The sequence below is a fragment of the Calonectris borealis genome, chromosome 37 (genome assembly GCF_964195595.1).
Source record: "Calonectris borealis chromosome 37, bCalBor7.hap1.2, whole genome shotgun sequence".
NCBI lineage: Eukaryota > Metazoa > Chordata > Aves > Procellariiformes > Procellariidae > Calonectris > Calonectris borealis.
The window spans coordinates 141,248-160,497 of NC_134348.1; the positions used below are offsets into that span (position 1 = coordinate 141,248).

The window sequence follows — 19,250 nt, forward strand, 5'->3', positions numbered from 1 at the left end:
TGAATTTTGAGATCTCTGATTAATTTAGGTTTGATAAAAAGGGAAAAGGGCTCAAAAATTGAAATCTTCTGCATGAGAGAAGAAGAGGCTGGTGGGGTTGGTTTGGGGGCACGGCTATTGTGTCGACACCAGGCGCTGGAACCAGAAATACTTGTGGGGAATCTCTACGGACGTTTGAGATCTGATGGGGAGGACCCTTATTTATCCCTCATTTCATCCTCCCCCAACCCTCAGCCCTCTTTCCTTGTCACCCCCTCCCAGCATCCTTCATCCTCCCCAGTCCGCCACACCCCTCCTTCCTCATCCCCCCCATCCAAACACCCTTCATCCCTCCCGCTCCCCCTCACCCCCTTTTCCTCATCTCCCTTTCCATCCCTCCCCCCTCCATTCTTACCCCTTTTCCTTCACCCCAGGTCTTTACGCCTCCACTGCCTCCATTTTGCCCCTCGTTCTCCCTCCCCCCTCCATTCTTACCCCTTTTCCTTCACCCCAGGTCTTTACGCTTCCACTGCCTCCATTTTGCCCCTCATTCTCCCTCCCCCCTCCATCCTTACCCCTTTTCCTTCACCCCAGGTCTTTACTCTTCCACTGCCTCCATTTTGCCCCTCGTTCTCCCTCCCCCCCACCCCTCACCCTCCCTCCCCCCTCCATCCTTACCCCTTTTCCTTCACCCCAGGTCTTTACTCTTCCACTGCCTCCATTTTGCCCCTCGTTCTCCCTCCCCACCACCCTTCACCCTCCCCATTTACCTCCCCCATTTTCTTCCAGCACCCTCACCCCTTTTCCTCTGATTTTCCCCTTCGCTTTCCTCCCCCATCCCCTTTCCCCTTCGCTCTTTATCCATCCCCCCCCCTTCTTCGCGCCTCTCCCCTCAGCTTTTCCCGCCTTCCCCCCCCGCGCATGCGCAGAGGCTTCGCCCCGCGCGCGGGGGGGGGGGTAACGCATGCGCAGTGCGGCACAAACAGCCGCGCGCTTTGCGCATGCGCCGGCGCACGGAGCGGTGGAAGGCGCAGAGCGGCCGCTCCCCCTCCCCTCCCCGCCCGCCGCGCATGCGCGCTGGGCGGCGCAGGGCCCCGGCGGCGGAGGGAAGATGGCGGCGGTGGTACAGAATGTGGTGAAGCTGTGAGTGCGTCGTGTGTTCCCCCCCCCCCCCCGCCACCCTCCCCGCGGTGTGTGTGTGTGTGGGGAATGGTGCGGTCCGGCCCGGGGCGGGAAGCGGGGTTCCCCCCTTCCGCGGGCGGGACCAAGTGGGCGGGCGGGGGGGGGGGGGACGCGCTCATTGTTCGGGAGGGAACTTTGCTGGGGGGGGGATTCCTCCATAGGGTTCCGTGAGGGGAGACCCCCCCCCATATAGCGCTGTGAGGGGGCTTATAGAGCCCTGGGGGTGGGGTCCCCTGAGAGGGTGGCCTATAGAGTCCAAAGGGTGGGGGCCGCCCCTGTATGGCCCTGTGAGAGTGTCCTATGGAGGCCGAGGAGGGGGGCTCATCCCTATACATCCCTGTGAGAGGGTCATATAGATCCCAGGGGGTGCGCTTACCCCCATGTGGCTCTTTGAAGGGGGCCTGATAGAATGGGAATTTCCCCCTATATGGTCCTGGGAGGGGTCCTATAGAGCCCAGGCGTGTCCGCTCCCATATGGCCCAGAGAGGGGGGATCTATAGGGCCCTGAGGGTGGATGTTCCCCTATATGACCCTGTGTGGGTGGCCCTACGAGTGAGGCGCTCCCCCCCCCATATGGCCCCATAGGGGTTCCCATATGTCCTTGCAGGGGGAGGGGTCCCTACTTTATTGTCCTATACGGCTGTGCCCTATAGAGCCCTGGGAGTGCGGGGGTCTCCTCAATATGTCCTTGTGAGAAGGGAAGCTGTAGAGCCCTTGGAATGGAGGTTCCCCTCCCCATATGGCCCTATGAGAGGGGCCCTATAGAGCCTCAGGGGGCGAGTTCCCCCATATAACCCTATAAAGGCTGAGGGTGGGGGTCTACCTATACAGCCCTACAAGGCGGGGGGGCATATATACCCTTGGGGAGCTATATAGCACCCCACTGTCCCCCCTGCTATAGGAAGGGGGGTACAGGAGGTCCCCTATATAGCCCTATAAGGGAGGCCCATCCTGCCTGGATGGGATTTGTGGATTTGGAGGTGTTTGTTGACCTTTTTTTGGCGTCTCCTGGTGGTTTTTTTTGGCGTTTCCAGGGTTTGTTTGGCATTTCCAGGGTTTTTTTTTTGGCATTTCCAGGGTTTTTTGGCATCTCCCTTTAGCCAGCGGCGCCTCGGCCACGGCACCGTTGCATCCCTGCTGCAGTTTCCTCCAAAACCTCCATTCTTGGTGGGGTGTTGGTGCAAAATGGGGTGCGATTTGCCCCCCCCCCCGGCTCTTCTTTGATGAGATGAGGGTTCGTTAAGAGGCGTTGGGGTCTCCTCTGATGAACTGGGGTTCGTTAAGAGAGGTGACGGCCGTGGGTCCGTCCGTCTTGCAGCCTTTCCGCCTGCAGATGCATTAGCAAAGTCGCTGGAGAAACTCGTGGCCGGCCGAGGGCACGGGCAGACGTGCTGCTGCATTTTTGGGACCCCTTTCTTGGATCGTTTCTGAGAGAAGCGCAAACCGTGAGTCACAAAACACCTTTTTCAGACTCTTTTTGCCCCGAATCGACCAACCGACGCTTTGCAACAACGCGACTTCGCCGGCGCTCCTCTCGATCTGCGGCTTTCAGCGAAGTCGAGGACGTGAAACGGCATCTCGCCTTACCCGGCTTCGTCACCCAAATGTATTTTATTTATTTTAGAAGCTGCCCTTGGGTTTCGAGGCTGGATTTTTTCAGTCGCAGCCTGCCAGCGAGGACGATGGAGGGGAGCGTGACAGAATTTGCTGGTTTTTTGACTTTTTAAAGGTGTTCCCTGGGCCGTTCTCGTATCTCCGCGTACCGTCAGCAAAGAGTTTGATCTACCAAATTCCTCCTTGCTTTACTTTTTTCCAAACGACGGCAGCGGTTGGGGCAGGACAGTCTCCAACGACGACTTTTTGGGGCTTTAAATCGCTCCCCTTCCTGCGCAGGTGCACGTTACCCACCTCAGCACGAAGCCTGCCCTGCCTTTTCCCGACGATTTTGGGGATGGAGGTAGCCGCATCATTTTTATCGGCTGTTTCCGTGCCGTGATCTCTTACCAACGGTGATAAAATGCATAAAACCACCCGGTTATTTCCGCAGCGATCCGCTGACGTGATGTGCTTTACTGGAAGCTGCTCTTGAGGGCACTTAGGACTTGCTTAGCAGCTGTAGAAGGCTCTAAGCCACGCCGAGTCCGCAGGGAGCAATAATCGGGTTCGTTAGAGCTGTTTAAAACACATTAGTCCTTCCTGACAGCTTCGTTAGCTCTTTGCTTGTGCATTCGGTGCGGATTTTAAGCGGCGCTTCTCCTCGGCGGAGCTTTCTCAAGGTTGTTGGGAATCGGCGAGCGTCCGTGCCTCGAAGCACCCCTCGGTTTTGGGGATGAAGACCTCCGGGCAGCGTAAGGGAAAATTATAGGGTTGTACATCGGAGCTGGAGACAAGATCTCCGCTCTTAACGTCTCCCGTGGTCCCTCTCCATCCCCTCAGCGCTCAGGGAGCGCTTTAAAACCCATTTCACGAAGCTTTTTTAGGTGCCAAAGCCAAATCCTGGTGTGTTTCTCACCCAGCCCAGGAGTCCTCCGTTAATTTGCAATTAAAACGACCGCAGGTGATTGTTTTGGGGGCTGATTGCCTCTTTTCCCTTTCCGCCAACTCGGAAATCTAGTCAGCGGGAGCGAAATAAGTTGGACAACCAAACTCTTTTTGGGTTTGTATTACTATAAACACCAAGTTTTCCTCCTCTGGTCAATCTTCCTGTTGGCAGGGCTTCGCCTGGACGTTACGGGGAAGTTTTAGGGCTCCGCGTTGTTGGTTATCGGGGTGCAAATTGAGCTATCAAGGAGCGGCCTGGTGATTTAGGAGGAAATTAAAAGCTCCGGGAGGGATTTACATCCCCAAACTCCATGAGAGTGACAGTCTGAGCCCGGGATTTGGGCTCCCTCTGCAGTCAGCAGAGAGAAAAAGGCAATTTGGGACTTTTCTCATCGCTCTTAATTGCAGCTGGGACACCGTTCCCCCTCCCGAAATCCCTCCTGTCACATCAAGTGGGGTGAGACGAACCCCGTTTCTCCATCACAGCTCCGGCAGACGGGGCTCCGTAAGGAAACGAGCGTGGCAATCCTCGTTTGCATTTAATATTTACCAATATCATCTTCTTTTCAGTTATTCCCTCTCTGCCTGTTGGTTTTCTTCTACCCGTCTCCCCGCGCATCCGACTTTTACTCGCGCTGGAATAAAAACCCCGCGACGAAGCGATTTCTGTCCCGTCTCCTTCGTCGGGCAAGATTTTTCACCTACCGCGCCTGCTTCCTCGCAGGCAGCCCGAGCGTCTTTCGGCTCGTTATTCACTCGTCTAAATTAGCCGTCTCGCAGTGTGGGTGATTACGGGGCTCCTTGGGCTCTGCGCAGTCGTTCCAGCTGGTATTAAAGTGCCAAGATCAATATATATTGATATAAACAAAGCGTGCGTCTCCTCTCCCGACACCGGGGAGGGGGAAACTCGGTCTCCGGCAGCCGAACAGATTCTCAGCTCTTCCCCTCTCCCCCGCCGCGCGCGGTGGGAAGATCTCATCATCCAAATTACTGTAATTACAGCTACCGGGCTGCCGTGCGGCTGTTACAGAAGGGAAGGAGAAGGGGGTTGTGGCACAAAGAGGTTCGTGCTCTTAGAAAAGAGGACGGGGCGCGATTAACGCGCTTAAGGAAACCCGGAGATGCCCGCGGCCGCTCGAATCCGTTAGTAACGCGTCGACGCCGGTGCGGGCTTCTCACAAAAGGTTTTGGGGGCGTGAAAAATGCCGAGGGGATCTCTTAAGGCTGAGGGGATCTCTTAAGGCTGAGGGGATCTCTTAACGAGGCCACGTTTCGTCTGCCGGCGGTGGGGAGGGCTGTCATCGCCCGTCGCGGTGGTCCCCACGTCTCTGTGCGAGGGGACGTCTCCGTCCTCCGCGAATAATCGCGTCGAGTGGCGTCTTCGCCTTGCAGAGGAGAGAATTCGGGCCGCGCTTCCTCCGAGCAGGGGATCCGGGAAGGAGCGTGGCGTTTCCCTCTCCCGACGGCTGCGTGCCGGGGTTGGAATTGGGGCTCGGGGTGGTTGGGGTGAGCGCTGAACCCCTCTTTCTCCCCGGCAGCCTCGGGGAGCAGTACTACAGGGATGCCATGGAGCAGTGCCACAACTACAACGCCCGGCTGTGCGCCGAGAGGAGCGTCCGCCTCCCTTTCCTCGATTCCCAAACCGGGGTGGCCCAAAGCAACTGCTACATCTGGATGGAAAAACGTCACCGAGGGCCAGGTACACCGGGAAAACGTCGGATTGGGGACAAGGGGTCGGTGCGTGTCATCGCCTCGGGTAATTTTTGGGTGGGTTTGTTTGTTTTTTATTAAAGGTTTAGCCGCTGGGCAGCTTTACTCCTACCCTGCGCGCCGCTGGCGGAAGAAACGTCGTGCTCATCCTCCGGAGGACCCCAGGCTTTCCTTCCCTTCTATCAAACCAGGTAAATCCTTCTGCACACGGGGGTTTTGGCAATACCGTGCCCAAATAACGCCGGGTGCCGGTAAACATCGCTGAGGGTTGGTAAACCCCTTCGCCTGACCCCGGCAAGATGGGATCTCGGCGCGTGCCGACGTTCCGCTCTGATTTTTCTCTTCCCTTTCCCCCCCACCGGCTCCTTGCAGACACCGATCAGACCCTGAAGAAGGAAGGGCTGATCTCTCAGGACGGCAGCAGCCTGGAAGCCCTGCTGAGGACCGACCCCTTGGAGAAACGGGCTCTCCCGGACCCCCGCATCGACGACGACAGCCTGGGCGAGTTCCCCGTCACCAACAGCCGCGCGCGGAAGGTACGGCAAAGAGAGGGTCTCCTCCTTTACGTTGGGAAAGGGACTTACGGGGTAAAACACGCACACCTCCGTGACGCCGCTCTGATTTTCCACTTCCCTTCTGCTTTCTCCGCGTCGTTTAGCCGCAGGAAGAGGATTTGGGATGGATTTTGGGGGGCAGAGATGATGCTACCAACCTCATGGGGTTACCGGAGAGCGGGAAGCCAGGGTTTGGCTCCCTACGGTGATGTCGTGTAGAGAGGTGGATGATCCCTTCCTCGTGATCCAGTTAGAAACTCCCCTCATTCCCAGGAAGGGAGTTTCTGGCCCCAAAATTCAGGGGGAGGGAATTTCTGACCCCAGAATTCGGGGAAAGGGAGACGCCGGCCCCAGAATTCGGGGAAAGGGAGGCGCTGGCCCCAAAATCCAGGGGAAGAGAGATTCTGCCCCCAAAATCCAGGGGAAGGGAGACTCTGCCCCCAAAATTCCAGGGGAAGGGAGATTCTGGCCCAAAAATTCCAGGGGAAGGGAGATTCTGGCCCCAAAATCCAGGGGAAGGGAGATTCTGGCCCCAAAATCCAAGGGAAGGGAGTTTCTGGCCCCAAAATTCAGGGGGAGGGAATTTCTGACCCCAGAATTCGGGGAAAGGGAGACGCTGGCCCCAAAATCCAGGGGAAGAGAGATTCTGCCCCCAAAATCCAGGGGAAGGGAGACTCTGCCCCCAAAATTCAGGGGAAGGGAGATGCTGGCCCCAAATTCCAGGGGGAGGGAGACGCTGGCCCCAAAATCCAGGGGTTTGTGGTGTCTAGGCACCCAGTTTGAGGCTGCGCTGGGTGTCTCTGCACCCAGGACAGGTTTCATCCCCCGTTGACCCACGGCCCCTTGCGAAATGGCCGTGGCGGGGGGGGGCGATCTGCCGGGATTTGGAGGTGCCGGTCCCCATCCCTGCCATCTCCTCCCTGCCCCGGTGTCGTTTTTCCCCCATGAGCCCTGTTGCAGGTTTTTCATCCCCTCGTCTCCTTGCCTGAGTAGAGACGAGCTCCGAGACATCTTCTCAAGGCTCCTTTTATCCCTACTCGTATCCAAAGCTTTTTTTCCCCTTTCTTGATAGCAAATTTATTTTAAAACGAGATTTTTAGCTGTCGCGCAAGAGCAGGAAGGACGTTCAGCCAACTCTTCAGCTCTGCGAGCCCTTTGAGCACGGGATCTGGGGGAGAACCCAGAGTTAAGTTTCGAAACGAAGACACGGGAAGGAAGAAAAAGCCGAGGCCGAGCGTTTAGCAAGGTTACAAGCGTCTGGTTTCTTTTGGCATCGATAAGCTAACCCAAGGTTGTTATAAATCGTCGTAACTAGGTCTGGAAAGGGTTTTGACTGGTTGCAAATCGAAGCCGTCTCTCTGCTGCCTGGGAATTTGAGCCGCTCTGCTGATGATTTGGCCTCTTCCCGTTGCAGTTGGCTCGTGGGGTGATGTTTAATGCCAGGGAAAGGCTGTTTTTCAACACCTATTTTATGATTTTTTCCCCGCTGGTGTGTTTCCCCTGGCCCTGCGATTAATCCCTGCCTGGTGTGAAAGGGTTTTACGCGACCGCTAACGAAGCTCGGAGCAGGCAGCCCTGGTTTGGTGGAGAAACGAGTCGGGGAGACCGCAAATTTGTCTTCTGCAGAAAAAAGGAGCTCAGATCTTCCCCCTTTCCTCCCTCAGCTGGATAATTTGGGTCCAGCAGCCCCTTTTTCACCCTGATTTGGCTCAGCTTAGAAGCTTCTTTAAAAATTAAGGCTCTACCAAGGTTTGGAGCCGGATAAAACCTTCCCCGTTCTCCGTCCTTCGTCAGACTCACCGATGCTTTACTCTTAATTGATGTAGGAGCTCCCCCTTTTTCCCCTCGGAGCTACAAATCGGATTTTAAACCTGCTGCGACCGCTGTCGTAGCTGTTTTTTGCCACCCCGGGGTGGAAAACTTTGGCTTTTCTGGGCTTTTCTACGTGAATAATTTTTCCAAGCCTCTTCTCTTTTTGCCTTTTCTTTGATTGCTCTTTTTCTTCAAGCGTCTTCACGCCGCGTTGGGCCCTTCTGTGACTTTTTGGGGGGATAAAATATACCAGATAAAAAGTAATTTATCCGGTATCTTATAAAAGATCCCCTCTCCCTCCCCAAAAATTTCACGTCCTTTCTCCTCCTTCGGTATTACAGGTTTGAAACGGATTCGGCTGCTGACGGGTGACCCGAGGCCGCTCTGACGTATTTTGCTCCCCAGTTTTTCCCCCTTTTCCCTCGATCCGTGCCGAGGGTTTGTCTGCAATAACCCTTTTTCCTCTTCCCTAGCGGATTCTTGAGCCGGATGATTTCCTGGATGATTTGGACGATGAAGACTACGAAGAAGATACGCCGAAGCGGAGAGGGAAGGGGAAAGCCAAGGTGAGGGCAGCCGGGTGGGTTTGGCTGGGTCCCGGCGTTGTTTTGGTGGTGATTCCTGGCAAATCGGAGACGTTGCCGGTGCTGAAACCGCCCCGACGCTTGCCAGGGCTCGACCATCTCCGTCTTGAACCTCACGTTGGGGAAAACTCGGACGTGCTCGACCCCGTGAGCGGGATGAGCAGAAAACCCACCCCGGGGGCTTGAATAACTCGTATTCGTTAGCCCCTAACGAACGTTAGTCACCCAAAATCGCCTCCCACACGAGAGATCTCGCGTGGATCTGCCCCTTTCCAAAGCGGGAAAGACTCGCTGAGGATCCCGAGGGATTTGGATCGTCCGTTGATGCTCCTCGCGTCCCAGCAGCCGTTTCAGGCTGTACCCACTACGTGGCACTGTTGGATCGCGCTTTTCTCCGACGTCGGATCGCCGGTCTTGTCCTCCCCACCATCCGGGAGACTTTTGGGCCGCAATTTTGCCTAAACTTTGGCTTTTTCCCCCCCCGCTTTCCCAGGGCAAAGGTGTCGGAGGGGCTCGCAAGAAGCTGGACGCGGCTATATTAGAAGACCGGGATAAACCCTACGCTTGTGACAGTGAGTACGAAAAACCTCTTCCTCGCCGCTTAGGGCCCGGGAGCGGAGCCAGGCTGCGTTGCTTTCGGGTTGTCCGCCGGGATTTGGGTTTTTAAACCTGGAAAGGTAGATTTACGCAGCCAGGGGAGGGCGTTTTTAAACCCCTCGGACTCTCGACCTCCTCCGATGGAGTTTTCCCACCGGGAACGCGGTCCTCTCGCCCCCGAGCGAAGGGGCTGTGCAGCCACCCGGCACGTAGAAATGAGGATAAACCTCTCCCGGTCTTGCAAATACCCCCCCTCCCGAAGGTTGAAAACGGCCCCCGAATTTTCCCAGTCGGTTTTCCAGTTGGATCTGTGTCCGTCAGGCTGGTTTCGAAGCCGGCCGTAGTTCCCCCGGCCCCGACCCTTGCGCTGTCGTGCCTCGTTAAAGCCACTTAATGAGTTTGTAGCTGCGAAATGCAACACCGTGCGCTGGTCCTGCTCTGGCTAAAAACCTCCTCAGCTCCAGGGGCTGGGATTTTATTTCCGAGGCCTTCCTGGCCCGCTCCGCTGCGAGCCCAGGGTTGCCGATGCTTCCTCCTCACCTCCCTCCTCTTCCTCAAGCTGGGGAAAGAGGCCGGGGGGAGGGGAAATTAAAAAAAAAAAAAAAAAAAAAGCAATTAAACGGGGCAAACGGAACAAAAAAGGGCAAGCGAGGCTTTGAAATTACCTTTCTCTCTTCTTCCTCCTGTCCTGCAAGAGCTGACAGCTTCTTCCCCCAAAAAAACCCACCCCGACCCCAAAGTAGTTGTGTTTTTCCTCCCCTTTTTTTCTTGTTTTAAGAGTCCGTCTGTCGCTTGGCACGGGTGCGTGTGCGTGACCTGGTGTGTGTCCTGTTTTCTCACGACTCTCTTTCTGTGTTTCAGATAGTTACAAACAAAAGCATACCTTGAAACCTCCCGATCGAGGTAGTCCACTCTCTCTCTGCTTTTTTTTTTTTAATTTCCTCCTTGCCTTTTCTTCTCCTGAAACGTTAGGGTTTTTGTTGGTTTTGTTGTTTTTCACCGAACCTCGCTGGGAAAGGGGACGGGATGGGGGGGGGGGGGACGCACACGGGAGAAGGGGAGGGAGAAGCCAAAGGCCACCGAGCGACGTCAAAGCCGGCCTCCCTGCCGGCAGCGGGATTCGGCAGCTCCTCTCCGGGCTCGCCTGACCCTTTTCCAGCAGGGAAGAGCGGTCGTGCGTGCCAGCCGAGCGGCCTCCCGAGAGGGAAAACAAAGATTAATCCCCCCCCGCGGCGGCGGGGATGGGAAAAAAACACGGTGTTTCCACCAAAACCTTTCCCTCGCTCCCAAATCCCGCGCGCCCGGGACGTGCCTCTTGCCTTTTAAGACACGCCGAAGTACGTTGCCGCTTCTCTTGCAAAAAAAAAAAAAACCAAAACTGATTTTTGCTTTAAAATAAGCCCCAAAACGGGTCAGGTGCAGGTTGGACGTTGGCGGCGGCTTGCGGATAAAGCCGGAGAGCTGATCTTCGCGGCGGCTCCTCTTCCTCGCCGTTCCGATTCGTGTTTAGATACCGGCCTGCCTGGTTTTTTTTTTTGGGGGGGAAAAAGGTCAATTTTAAAGGTCAATTTTAAACCCCGCGGCGGGGGGGGGCGGGAAGAAAACGCCGCCCGCCGGCTCCGCGTGGCTGCTCACGGGGCCGACCCCGTCGTGCCCTCGGTCGGCTCTTGGAAAGCCGGAATTTGATGTAATAAGGTTGTAATTGCTGCCACGGTTGCTTTTCGGGCTGTTTTTTCCCCTCCTTTGCTGGGTTCGCGCCGCTTTGCCGAGCCCTTCCAGACCTGCCGATGCCGAGCGTTTTCCCCGGGGCGGCGATTATCCCGCAAATCCTTTTTTCCGGGGGGAATCTCTGCGGGTTTTGTCCCGAAAAGCCAATGCCGGCTGCTTGCATCGGGTTCTCTTAGGGGGGTTCAAACCCTGGGCTGCTTTCCCCCCCCTCCCCTTATTTTTGGGGCGAGTCGATGGCGTGAGAGGGACCGGTGGGATTTCTCCGGGCTTCCAGCGAGCCTGGAAGTGGATCCAGAAAAGTCCGCGATGTTACGGAAAAGCTCCAGGCTCAGGAAATCTCATCCCAAAGCGACTTTTTCCTGGATGCGGGGAAAACCCGTGGTCCGTGGACCCCTCCTCCGGCTCTTTCTGGGGGGATTTCACCCCGATCCCCGTCCTCGTGCCGGCAGTAGGAAGGTGCTTTGCGCTCGTCCTGCCTCGACGGGGCGAAAAGGGGGTTTTGGGGTGTCCTCGGAGCCTCATGCCTAAAAAACTGCCAAAAAAAACCCCCGGAAAACCGGTGACGGTGAGCTGGGAGCCCGTTCTCCGGCAGGGAAGGCGCTTCCCCGGTCCGTGGGTGCTCCGAGATCTCCCCCAAGGAAGCGGCTGCCGCCGGACCGAGGGTGAAAGCTCCCGATCCGGGGTAGAAAACGGGCAAATCGATGGCATTTGGGGCGACGGGTGATTTCACGTCGCGCTCGGGTCGGGTTTGGAGGAGCCAGGGGGTTCCGAGGAGGGAGCAGAGCCGAGATGTGCCGGCGGCGGCTGCGGTTTTCCCTCCTCGGCGTCCCAAAAAATGAGGTTTCGCCTTCGTGCACGTTGAAAGCAGCCTCGGTTTTTTTTTACCCGGCTGGTGTAGGAGTTGGTTTTTGGGTGGGAAATCCACCCCCTCCCCCATATCTTTCCGCCCGGATTTTGCCACTTGGATTGATCCCTGTGTGGTTTCGCTCCTTTAGTGAGGGCCGCGCTTAACGAGCCACCATCGTTATCCGGCCGTGGTGGGCGTCGATCGCCCAGCTTTAGCCTCCCACGGTGGGACGGGCAGCGGAAGCCGCGGTGCCTCTCCGGCTGCTCCGGCTCCAATCCAGCCCCCAACCCCTTCGTTAAGGTGTTTCCAGGGTGATTTTAATTAATTCCAGGTAATTTTGGGGACAGAAGGGGAGCAGCCGTCTACGCTAAAAGCCCGGAGAGATGGGACCGGGGGGGGGATGCTGGATGATTTTGGGGTGCGGGATCTCGCTCCCTGCCGGGGTGAGCTCCGACTTTTCCCATTTCTCTCCGTAGTCTGCGGGAAACGATACAAGAATCGGCCGGGATTGAGCTACCACTACGCTCACTCCCACCTGGCCGAGGAAGAAGGCGACGACAAGGACGATTCGCAGCCCCCCACTCCCGTCTCGCAACGATCGGAGGAGCAGAAATGTAAGCAAAAACGCCTTCCTCTGCCAAAAATCCCCCCTCGCGAAAAAAAAAAGCCGGCAAACCACCCGTGCCGGGGCTGCGAGCGAGCGCCGTCCCTTCCCCGATGCTTTTAAGCGCCGTGACATCGCCCCGGGGTTGCCGGAAAATCTGCTGCGAGGCGTCGGGATTTGCGCCGTGAAGGTGTTTTCTCCCGATCCCGTGCGGAAAACCTTCGCCCAGCGGTTAATCCGTCTTTCCCGCTCCGTTTTTCCAGCCAAGAAAGGACCCGACGGCTTAGCTTTGCCCAACAACTACTGCGATTTCTGCCTGGGAGACTCCAAAATCAACAAGAAGACGGGACAACCGGAGGAGTTGGTCTCGTGCTCGGACTGCGGGCGATCAGGTAAGGGTGGGGGGGGGGGAAAACCCGTCCTCCCCGCATCCCCAAACCATCCCCCGGCATCTCAGCCTGGAAAAAAAAAAACGGAGGATTTGGGTGGGTCCCCGAGCCCGGGGTTGCCGGGGCTGCCTTCCTCCCCCCTCCTTCCTCCCCCTCACCGTCCCGCCCGCTCCGCAGGGCACCCCTCCTGCCTGCAGTTCACCCCGGTGATGATGGCGGCCGTCAAGACGTACCGCTGGCAGTGCATCGAGTGCAAGTGCTGCAACATCTGCGGCACCTCCGAGAACGACGTGAGTACCCCCCCCCCGAGGAGGGGAGGGGCGCCCCCAGAACGAGGGGGAGACCCCCCCAAAATGGGGGGAGTGCCCCCCAGAATGATGGGAGACTCCCCAGAACGACAGGAGTGCCCCTAGAACGATGGGAGATCCCCCAGAACGAGGGACCGACCCCACAAGATGGGGGGAACGTCCCCCAGAACGATGGGAGTGCCCCCCAGAACGATGGGAGTGCCCCCCAGAACAATGGGAGTGCCCCCCAGAACGACGGGAGTGCCCCCCAGAACAATGGGAGATCCCCCAGAACAACGGGAGTGCCCCCAGAACGAGGGACCGACCCCCCAAAATGGTGGGAATGTCCCCCAGAACGATGGGAGTGCCCCCCAGAACGATGGGAGATCCCCCAGAATGACGGGAGACTCCCCAGAACAATGGGAGATCCCCCAGAACAACGGGAGTGCCCCCAGAACGAGGGACTGACCCCCCAAAATGGGGGGAACGTCCCTCAGAACAATGGGAGATCCCCCAGAACGATGGGAGTGCCCCCCAGAACGATGGGAGATCCCCCAGAACAACGGGAGTGCCCCCAGAACGAGGGACCGACCCCCCAAAATGGGGGGAACGTCCCTCAGAACGACAGGAGATCCCCCAGAACGAAGGGAGTGCCCCCCAGAACAATGGGAGATCCCCCAGAACAACAGGAGTGCCCCCAGAACGAGGGGCCGACCCCGCAAAATGGGGGGAACGTCCCCCAGAACGATGGGAGTGCCCCCCAAAACAACGGGAGTGCCCCCCAGAACGACGGGAGTGCCCCCAGAACGAGGGGCCGACCCCCCAGAACGACGGGAGTGCCCCCCAGAACGACAGGAGTACCCCCCAGAACGAGGGGCCAACCCCCCAAAGTGGGGGGAGTGCCCCCCAGAACGATGGGAGTGCCCCCCAAAGCAACGGGAGTGCCCCCAGAACGATGGGAGACTCCCCAGAACAATGGGAGACCCCCCAGAATGATGGGAGTACCCCCAACACAACGGGAGTGCCCCCTGAATGATGGGAGTGCCCCCCAGAACGAGGGGAGTGCCCCCCAGAATGGCAGGAGTGCCCCCAAAACGACAGGAGTAACCCCCAGAACAACGAGATTGCCCCCAGAACGAGGGACGTACCCCCCCGAATGAGGGGAGTGCCCCCCAGAATGACGGGAGACCCCCCAAAACAACAGGAGTACCCCCAGAATGACAGGAGTACCCCCCAGAATGAAGGAAGTATCCCTGGAATGATGGGAGTGCCCCCCCAGAACTATGGGAGTACCCCCAAAACAACAGAAGTGCCCCCCAGAAGGAGGGGTGTACCCCTTTAATAGTCCGAAGGACGTAGGAGAGTCTTTTTTGGGGGAAATCTTTGTGGTTTTATGGCCCGTAGGACGTGGGAGAGATTTTTGGGGGGAAATCTTTGTGCTTTTGTAGTCTGTAGGACGCAGGAGAGTCTTTTTTGGGGAAATCTTTGGGCTTTTATATTCCGTAAGACACGGGAGAGTCTTTTTGGGGAGAAATCTTTGGGCTTTAATAGTCTGTAGGACAGGGGAGAGATTTTTTGGGTGAAATCTTTGTGCTTTTATAGTCCGTAGAACATGGGAGAGTCTTTTGGGGGCAATCTTTGTGCTTTTTTAGTCCGTAGGACACGGGAGAATCTTTTTTGGGGGAAATCTTTGTGATTTTATATTCCGTAAGACATGGGAGAGTCTTTTTGGGGAGAAATCTTTGGGCTTTAATAGTCTGTAGGACAGGGGAGAGATTTTTTGGGGGAAATCTTTGTGCTTTTATAGTCCGTAGAACATGGGAGAGTCTTTTGGGGGCAATCTTTGTGCTTTTTTAGTCCGTAGGACACGGGAGAATCTTTTTTGGGGGAAATCTTTGTGCTTTTATATTCCATAAGACATGGGAGAGTCGTCTTTGGGGAGAAATCTTTGGGCTTTAATAGTCTGTGGGACAGGGGAGAGATTTTTTGGGGGGCAATCTTTGTGCTTTTAATGGTCCATAGAATACAGGAGGATCTTTTTTGAGGGAAATCTTTGGGCTTTAATAGTCTGTAGGACACGGGAGAGTCTTTTTGGGGAAAATCACTGTGTTTTTAATGTTCTGTAGCACAGAGCAGTCTTTCTGGGGGGAATTTTTGTGCTTTAAATAGTCCAGAGGACACGGGGGAGTCTTTTTGGGGGGAAATTGTGCTTTTGATGGTCCATAGGACAGAGCGGAGTCTTTTTTGGGGGAAATCTTTGTGCTTTTATAGTCTGTAGGACGCAGGAGAGTCTTTTGGGGGGAAATCTTTGGGCTTTTATATTCCGTAAGACACGGGAGAGTCTTTTTGGGGAGAAATCTTTGGGCTTTAATAGTCTGTAGGACAGGGGAGAGATTTTTTGGGTGAAATCTTTGTGCTTTTATAGTCCGTAGAACATGGGAGAGTCTTTTGGGGGCAATCTTTGTGCTTTTTTAGTCCGTAGGACACGGGAGAATCTTTTTTGGGGGAAATCTTTGTGCTTTTATATTCCGTAAGACATGGGAGAGTCTTTTTTGGGGAGAAATCTTTGGGCTTTAATAGTCTGTAGGACACGGGAGAGTCTTTTGGGGGGAAATTATTGTGCTGTAATAGTCTGTAGCACACAGCAAAATCTGTTTTTGGGGGAAAAGATCGTGCTTTTGGTCCGGAGGACGTGGCAATATCTTTCTGGTCGCTCCGACAGAGCTTGGAGGCCGACAAGGAGGGACCCTCGTCCCCTCCAGTCCCCTCCACGTTGTCCTTAAGCCAAAACCGGGTTGAATCATCCGAATTTCCCCCTTTTCCCCCCCGCCTCGGCTTAGGACCAGCTGCTCTTCTGCGACGACTGCGACCGCGGCTACCACATGTACTGTCTCACCCCCCCCATGTCGGAGCCGCCCGAAGGTAAGCGCCGCTCCTCTGCCCCCCATCCCCCCAACCCCATCCTCCCTCTCCGCTTCAGAAATGGGTCAAAACAAGCAAAATTCAGCCCAGGAATATTTCTCAGCCGCGCGGGACCCGCTTCTGCCCGTGTTTTTTGGGGCAATCGTGGATTTGTCGTGTCGCGATCGAAAATGACGGGGGTCCGTCGTTGCGGCTGTTCCCCAATTATTCTTCCTCTGCTTGGCTGGAAAAACCTTTTATTGCCCCAAAATCCATCACCGACGTCCCTTGCGCCCCGAAATGTCTCCATATTGGTCGAGAAAGCCGAGAGGGATCGCTCTTCTTCCTCCTCTTCCTCACGGCGTCGAAGCACAAAAAAAAAAACCCACCCCGGCATTCACAACAAAAAAACCAACCCCAAAATCTCAATGACGCCTCACAGCTGGTTAATTATCCCAGCGGTTAATTATCAACCCCTCTCCTGGCCGCCTTCGTTTGAAGGTTAACGAGGAGGAAGAAGGCTTGCGGGGTCACAAAACCCACAAACGGCCCTGTAAACCACCCCCCTCACACACACTCTCTACTTGTAATTAGGAAGCCATGACCCTTAACGAAGCCCTAACGAGGGCGAGACAAGGCCACCCACGTGTCCTTCTCTCCGCAGGGAGCTGGAGCTGCCACTTGTGTCTGGACCTGCTGAAGGAAAAAGCCTCCATCTACCAGAACCAGAACAACTCCTGATCCCGCTCCGCCGACGGGACGGGCTCCCCGGTGCCCTCTTTCCATGAGTTTTCCCTTTTTTTTTGGGGTCTTTCTTCTTTTTTTCTTTTTTTTTTTTTTTTTAAAACCTTCCCCGTAGTTTTTTGGTTGATTTAGGGGTTTTTTTTTATCTCTTGGGGAGGGGGTGTCGGGGTTTATTTTATTCATTTTTGCCGCGCGAGGGTTTATTTCTCACCTCCCCGCGAGGACGGGGTGACGCTGCCGTGTCCCCCACCCTGCAGAGTGGCTTTTGGGGTGACACCGCAGTGTCCCCAGGGACCCCGTCCCTACCGAGGGGACGTGGACGGGACAGGGCTGCCCTTCCCAGCGCCGTTTCCTGGCTTTTCCACCCAAAATGAGGCACCCAAATCCACTCCGCCGCCTCCCTGGCAACGCGGCGTGCCAAAAAACTCGTTTTTTCCCCCTTTTCTTGGAAAAATTCCGAACCCTGCGCAAGCCGGGGTCGCGTTTTTGGGGCTTTTTGTTATTTTTTTTGATTTCTTGGGGTGAGATGATTCCCCCCCCCCCCCCCCGTTTTTATTTTTATTTCCTTTTTTTCTCCCCGTTTTTATCATTTCTTTTCGCCCCGCTCTCTCTTCCGCCTCGGAGGATGCTCCCCGCAGCCCGGCCGATCCCCCCCTGCCCAGACGAGGCCTTACACCCCAACATCCTCCTCCGGCCGGCACGAAACGGGGCAAAATCCCTCCATTTTGGGGTTTTCCCTTGCTCCCACACGGCGCAGAGGGAGAAATACTTCGCCCCGTCCCCCCCCCCAACCCGTCACGGTCGCACAGGGTTTGTTTTGGGGTTCGGGGGGATTTAGGGGAGGAAAAAGCCGCTTTCACCCCCAAAACGCCACTGACGGGGAGAGGTGGGAGACGCCACTGTTTTGGGGCTCTCCGGGGACACCCCGATATCCCCATCCGCCCCCCTCCCCCAAGGGTCCCGTTGACTGAATGTGCCTGTTTTTTCTAAAAATCAACTTAAAAAACCTACCTCCGAACCCCCCCTCCCTGCCACCCCACCCCGAATTTCACCTCCCAGAACCCCCCAAAAGAGAGGAGCCAACCGGGACGGCGGCAGAGCAGCCCCGAAACTGGCCCCACGCGCAGAAAAATTGTTCAAAAATGACAAAAATAGCCCAAAAAATGACCGAAGTAGCCCCCAAATTGACCAAAATAGCCCAAAATTAACTAAAACCACACAAAATTGACCAAAATCCCTAAAAAATGCCGCCACACCAAAAAAAAAAAGCCCGGATCAGGGTGACGAAGCGACTCCAAGCCCGGTGGTTTCTCTCCTCCCCCTCCTTGAGCGCGATTCGGGTGGAAATGAAAGCATTTTGGTTAAAAATGGGTGGGTTTCCCCCATTTTCGCGCCCTGACAGGGGCGGGACGATGAAATGTCCCTAAACGGGTGGGTTTTACCCCAATTTCCCCTCGGCAAAGCTTCACGGTTGTGTCTTATCCGGAAAAAAAAAAAAAAAAAAACAAAAAGTGACACCAAAACGGCTTGTTTTCGTAATAAAAATGGAGAAAAATGCAGCGGTGTGGAAGTGAGGGTGTTTTTGGGGCAAAAATGGGGGGGTTGGGGGGCACTGATATGTTGGGGGGTGCCTGGGTTTGGGGTAAAAACCAAATATTTGGGTGCTGGGATGTGACTTCTCTGAGGGCTGATACTGGGGTTGTGCCGCCGCCTTCTTTGGGGTAAATAAACCCAATTTCGGTGCTGGGATGTGGCTTCTCTGAGGGCTGTTATTGAGGTTGTGCTACCCGGGTTTTTTGGGGTAAAATCTGCCCCATTTGGGGCTTTTGGCCTCGACTTGATGTGAGAATTAATCCCTTTGCAGATTTATTTTGCAGCTAAATCACCCGAATTGGGGCAAAGGCCGGAGCTCGAGAGCCAGGACCCAGGTTTCCGGGTAATATTTAGGGGAAATTAATCCTCGTTAACCTCCTTTGGGGGGGTTAGGGTGGGGGTTCCCTGGGGGGGTTGTGGGGACCCCCGGCCCCCCGGGAGGGCAGCGGTTGATATCGAACGCCAACGTTGCGATAAGGTTTTATTGGGATTAAATAAATAGCGTCCGGGTGGGGGGTATTGACCGTGGGGGGGGGAGGGGGGGTGTCACCCTGGGGGTCCTGTCCCCCGTCCCCGCTGGCCCAGCGGGACCCAGGGGTCCCCGATGCCCGTCCTCTCCCCCTCAGACGCCGTCCTTGGTTTTGGTGGTACTCAGGGGGACAGTGACCTCCTCGTCCTTGAGGTGACCCGCTCTGTGGTGAGAAACCCCCAAACCTTCAACCTTTCTCCCCCAAAACCTTCGTCCCGTCTCACCCCAAAACCTTCGTCCCGTCTCACCCCAAAACCTTCAACCCTTCCCAACCCCAAAACCTTTGTCCCTTCTCACCCCAAAACCTTTGTCCCTTCTCACCCCAAAACCTTTGTCCCATCTCACCCCAAAACCTTCGTCCCATCTCACCCCAAAACCTTCAACCCTTCCCAACCCCAAAACCTTTGTCCCTTCTCACCCCAAAACCTTTGTCCCATCTCACCCCAAAACCTTCGTCCCATCTCACCCCAAAACCTTCAACCCTTCCCAACCCCAAAACCTTTATCCCTTCTCACCCCAAAACCTTCGTCCCTTCTCACCCCAAAACCTTCAACCCTTCTCACCCCAAAACCTTCAACCCTTCCCAACCCCAAAACCTTCATCCCTTCTCACCCCAAAACTTTCGTCCTGTCTCACCCCAAAACTTTCGTCCCGTCTCACCCCAAAACC

General features: G+C 55.9%; 1 protein-coding gene across 2 annotated transcripts; it reads left to right on the forward strand.

The window, feature by feature from the left end:
* Positions 1-956: 956 nt before the first annotated feature.
* DPF2 (double PHD fingers 2) lies at positions 957-18,018 on the forward strand. 2 transcript variants are annotated; one of them, XM_075135161.1, is made up of 12 exons: positions 957-1,122; positions 5,241-5,401; positions 5,496-5,603; positions 5,785-5,948; positions 8,252-8,344; positions 8,856-8,934; positions 9,821-9,862; positions 12,011-12,148; positions 12,402-12,530; positions 12,705-12,817; positions 15,655-15,736; positions 16,380-18,018. In XM_075135161.1, exons 1-12 carry the CDS (start codon positions 1,091-1,093, stop codon positions 16,454-16,456), a joined length of 1,218 nt encoding a protein of 405 aa, XP_074991262.1. In that variant the 5' UTR covers positions 957-1,090; the 3' UTR covers positions 16,457-18,018. The 2 variants fall into 2 exon arrangements, with proteins under 2 accessions (XP_074991262.1, XP_074991263.1); XM_075135162.1 differs by lacking the exon at positions 9,821-9,862 and having other exon boundaries at positions 1,030-1,122.
* The last annotated feature ends 1,232 nt before the right edge of the window (positions 18,019-19,250 follow it).

What these genes read in the sequence shown, in the direction of transcription:
- DPF2 (XM_075135161.1), top strand. Translation starts at nt 1,091, where the DNA reads ATGGCGGCGGTGGTACAGAATGTGGTGAAGCT. An exon ending in GAGGGAAGGGGAAAGCCAAG is followed by an intron (nt 8,345 to 8,855) that starts GTGAGGGCAGCC and finishes CCGCTTTCCCAG; the next exon opens with GGCAAAGGTGTCGGAGGGGC. An exon ending in CTTGAAACCTCCCGATCGAG is followed by an intron (nt 9,863 to 12,010) that starts GTAGTCCACTCT and finishes TTCTCTCCGTAG; the next exon opens with TCTGCGGGAAACGATACAAG.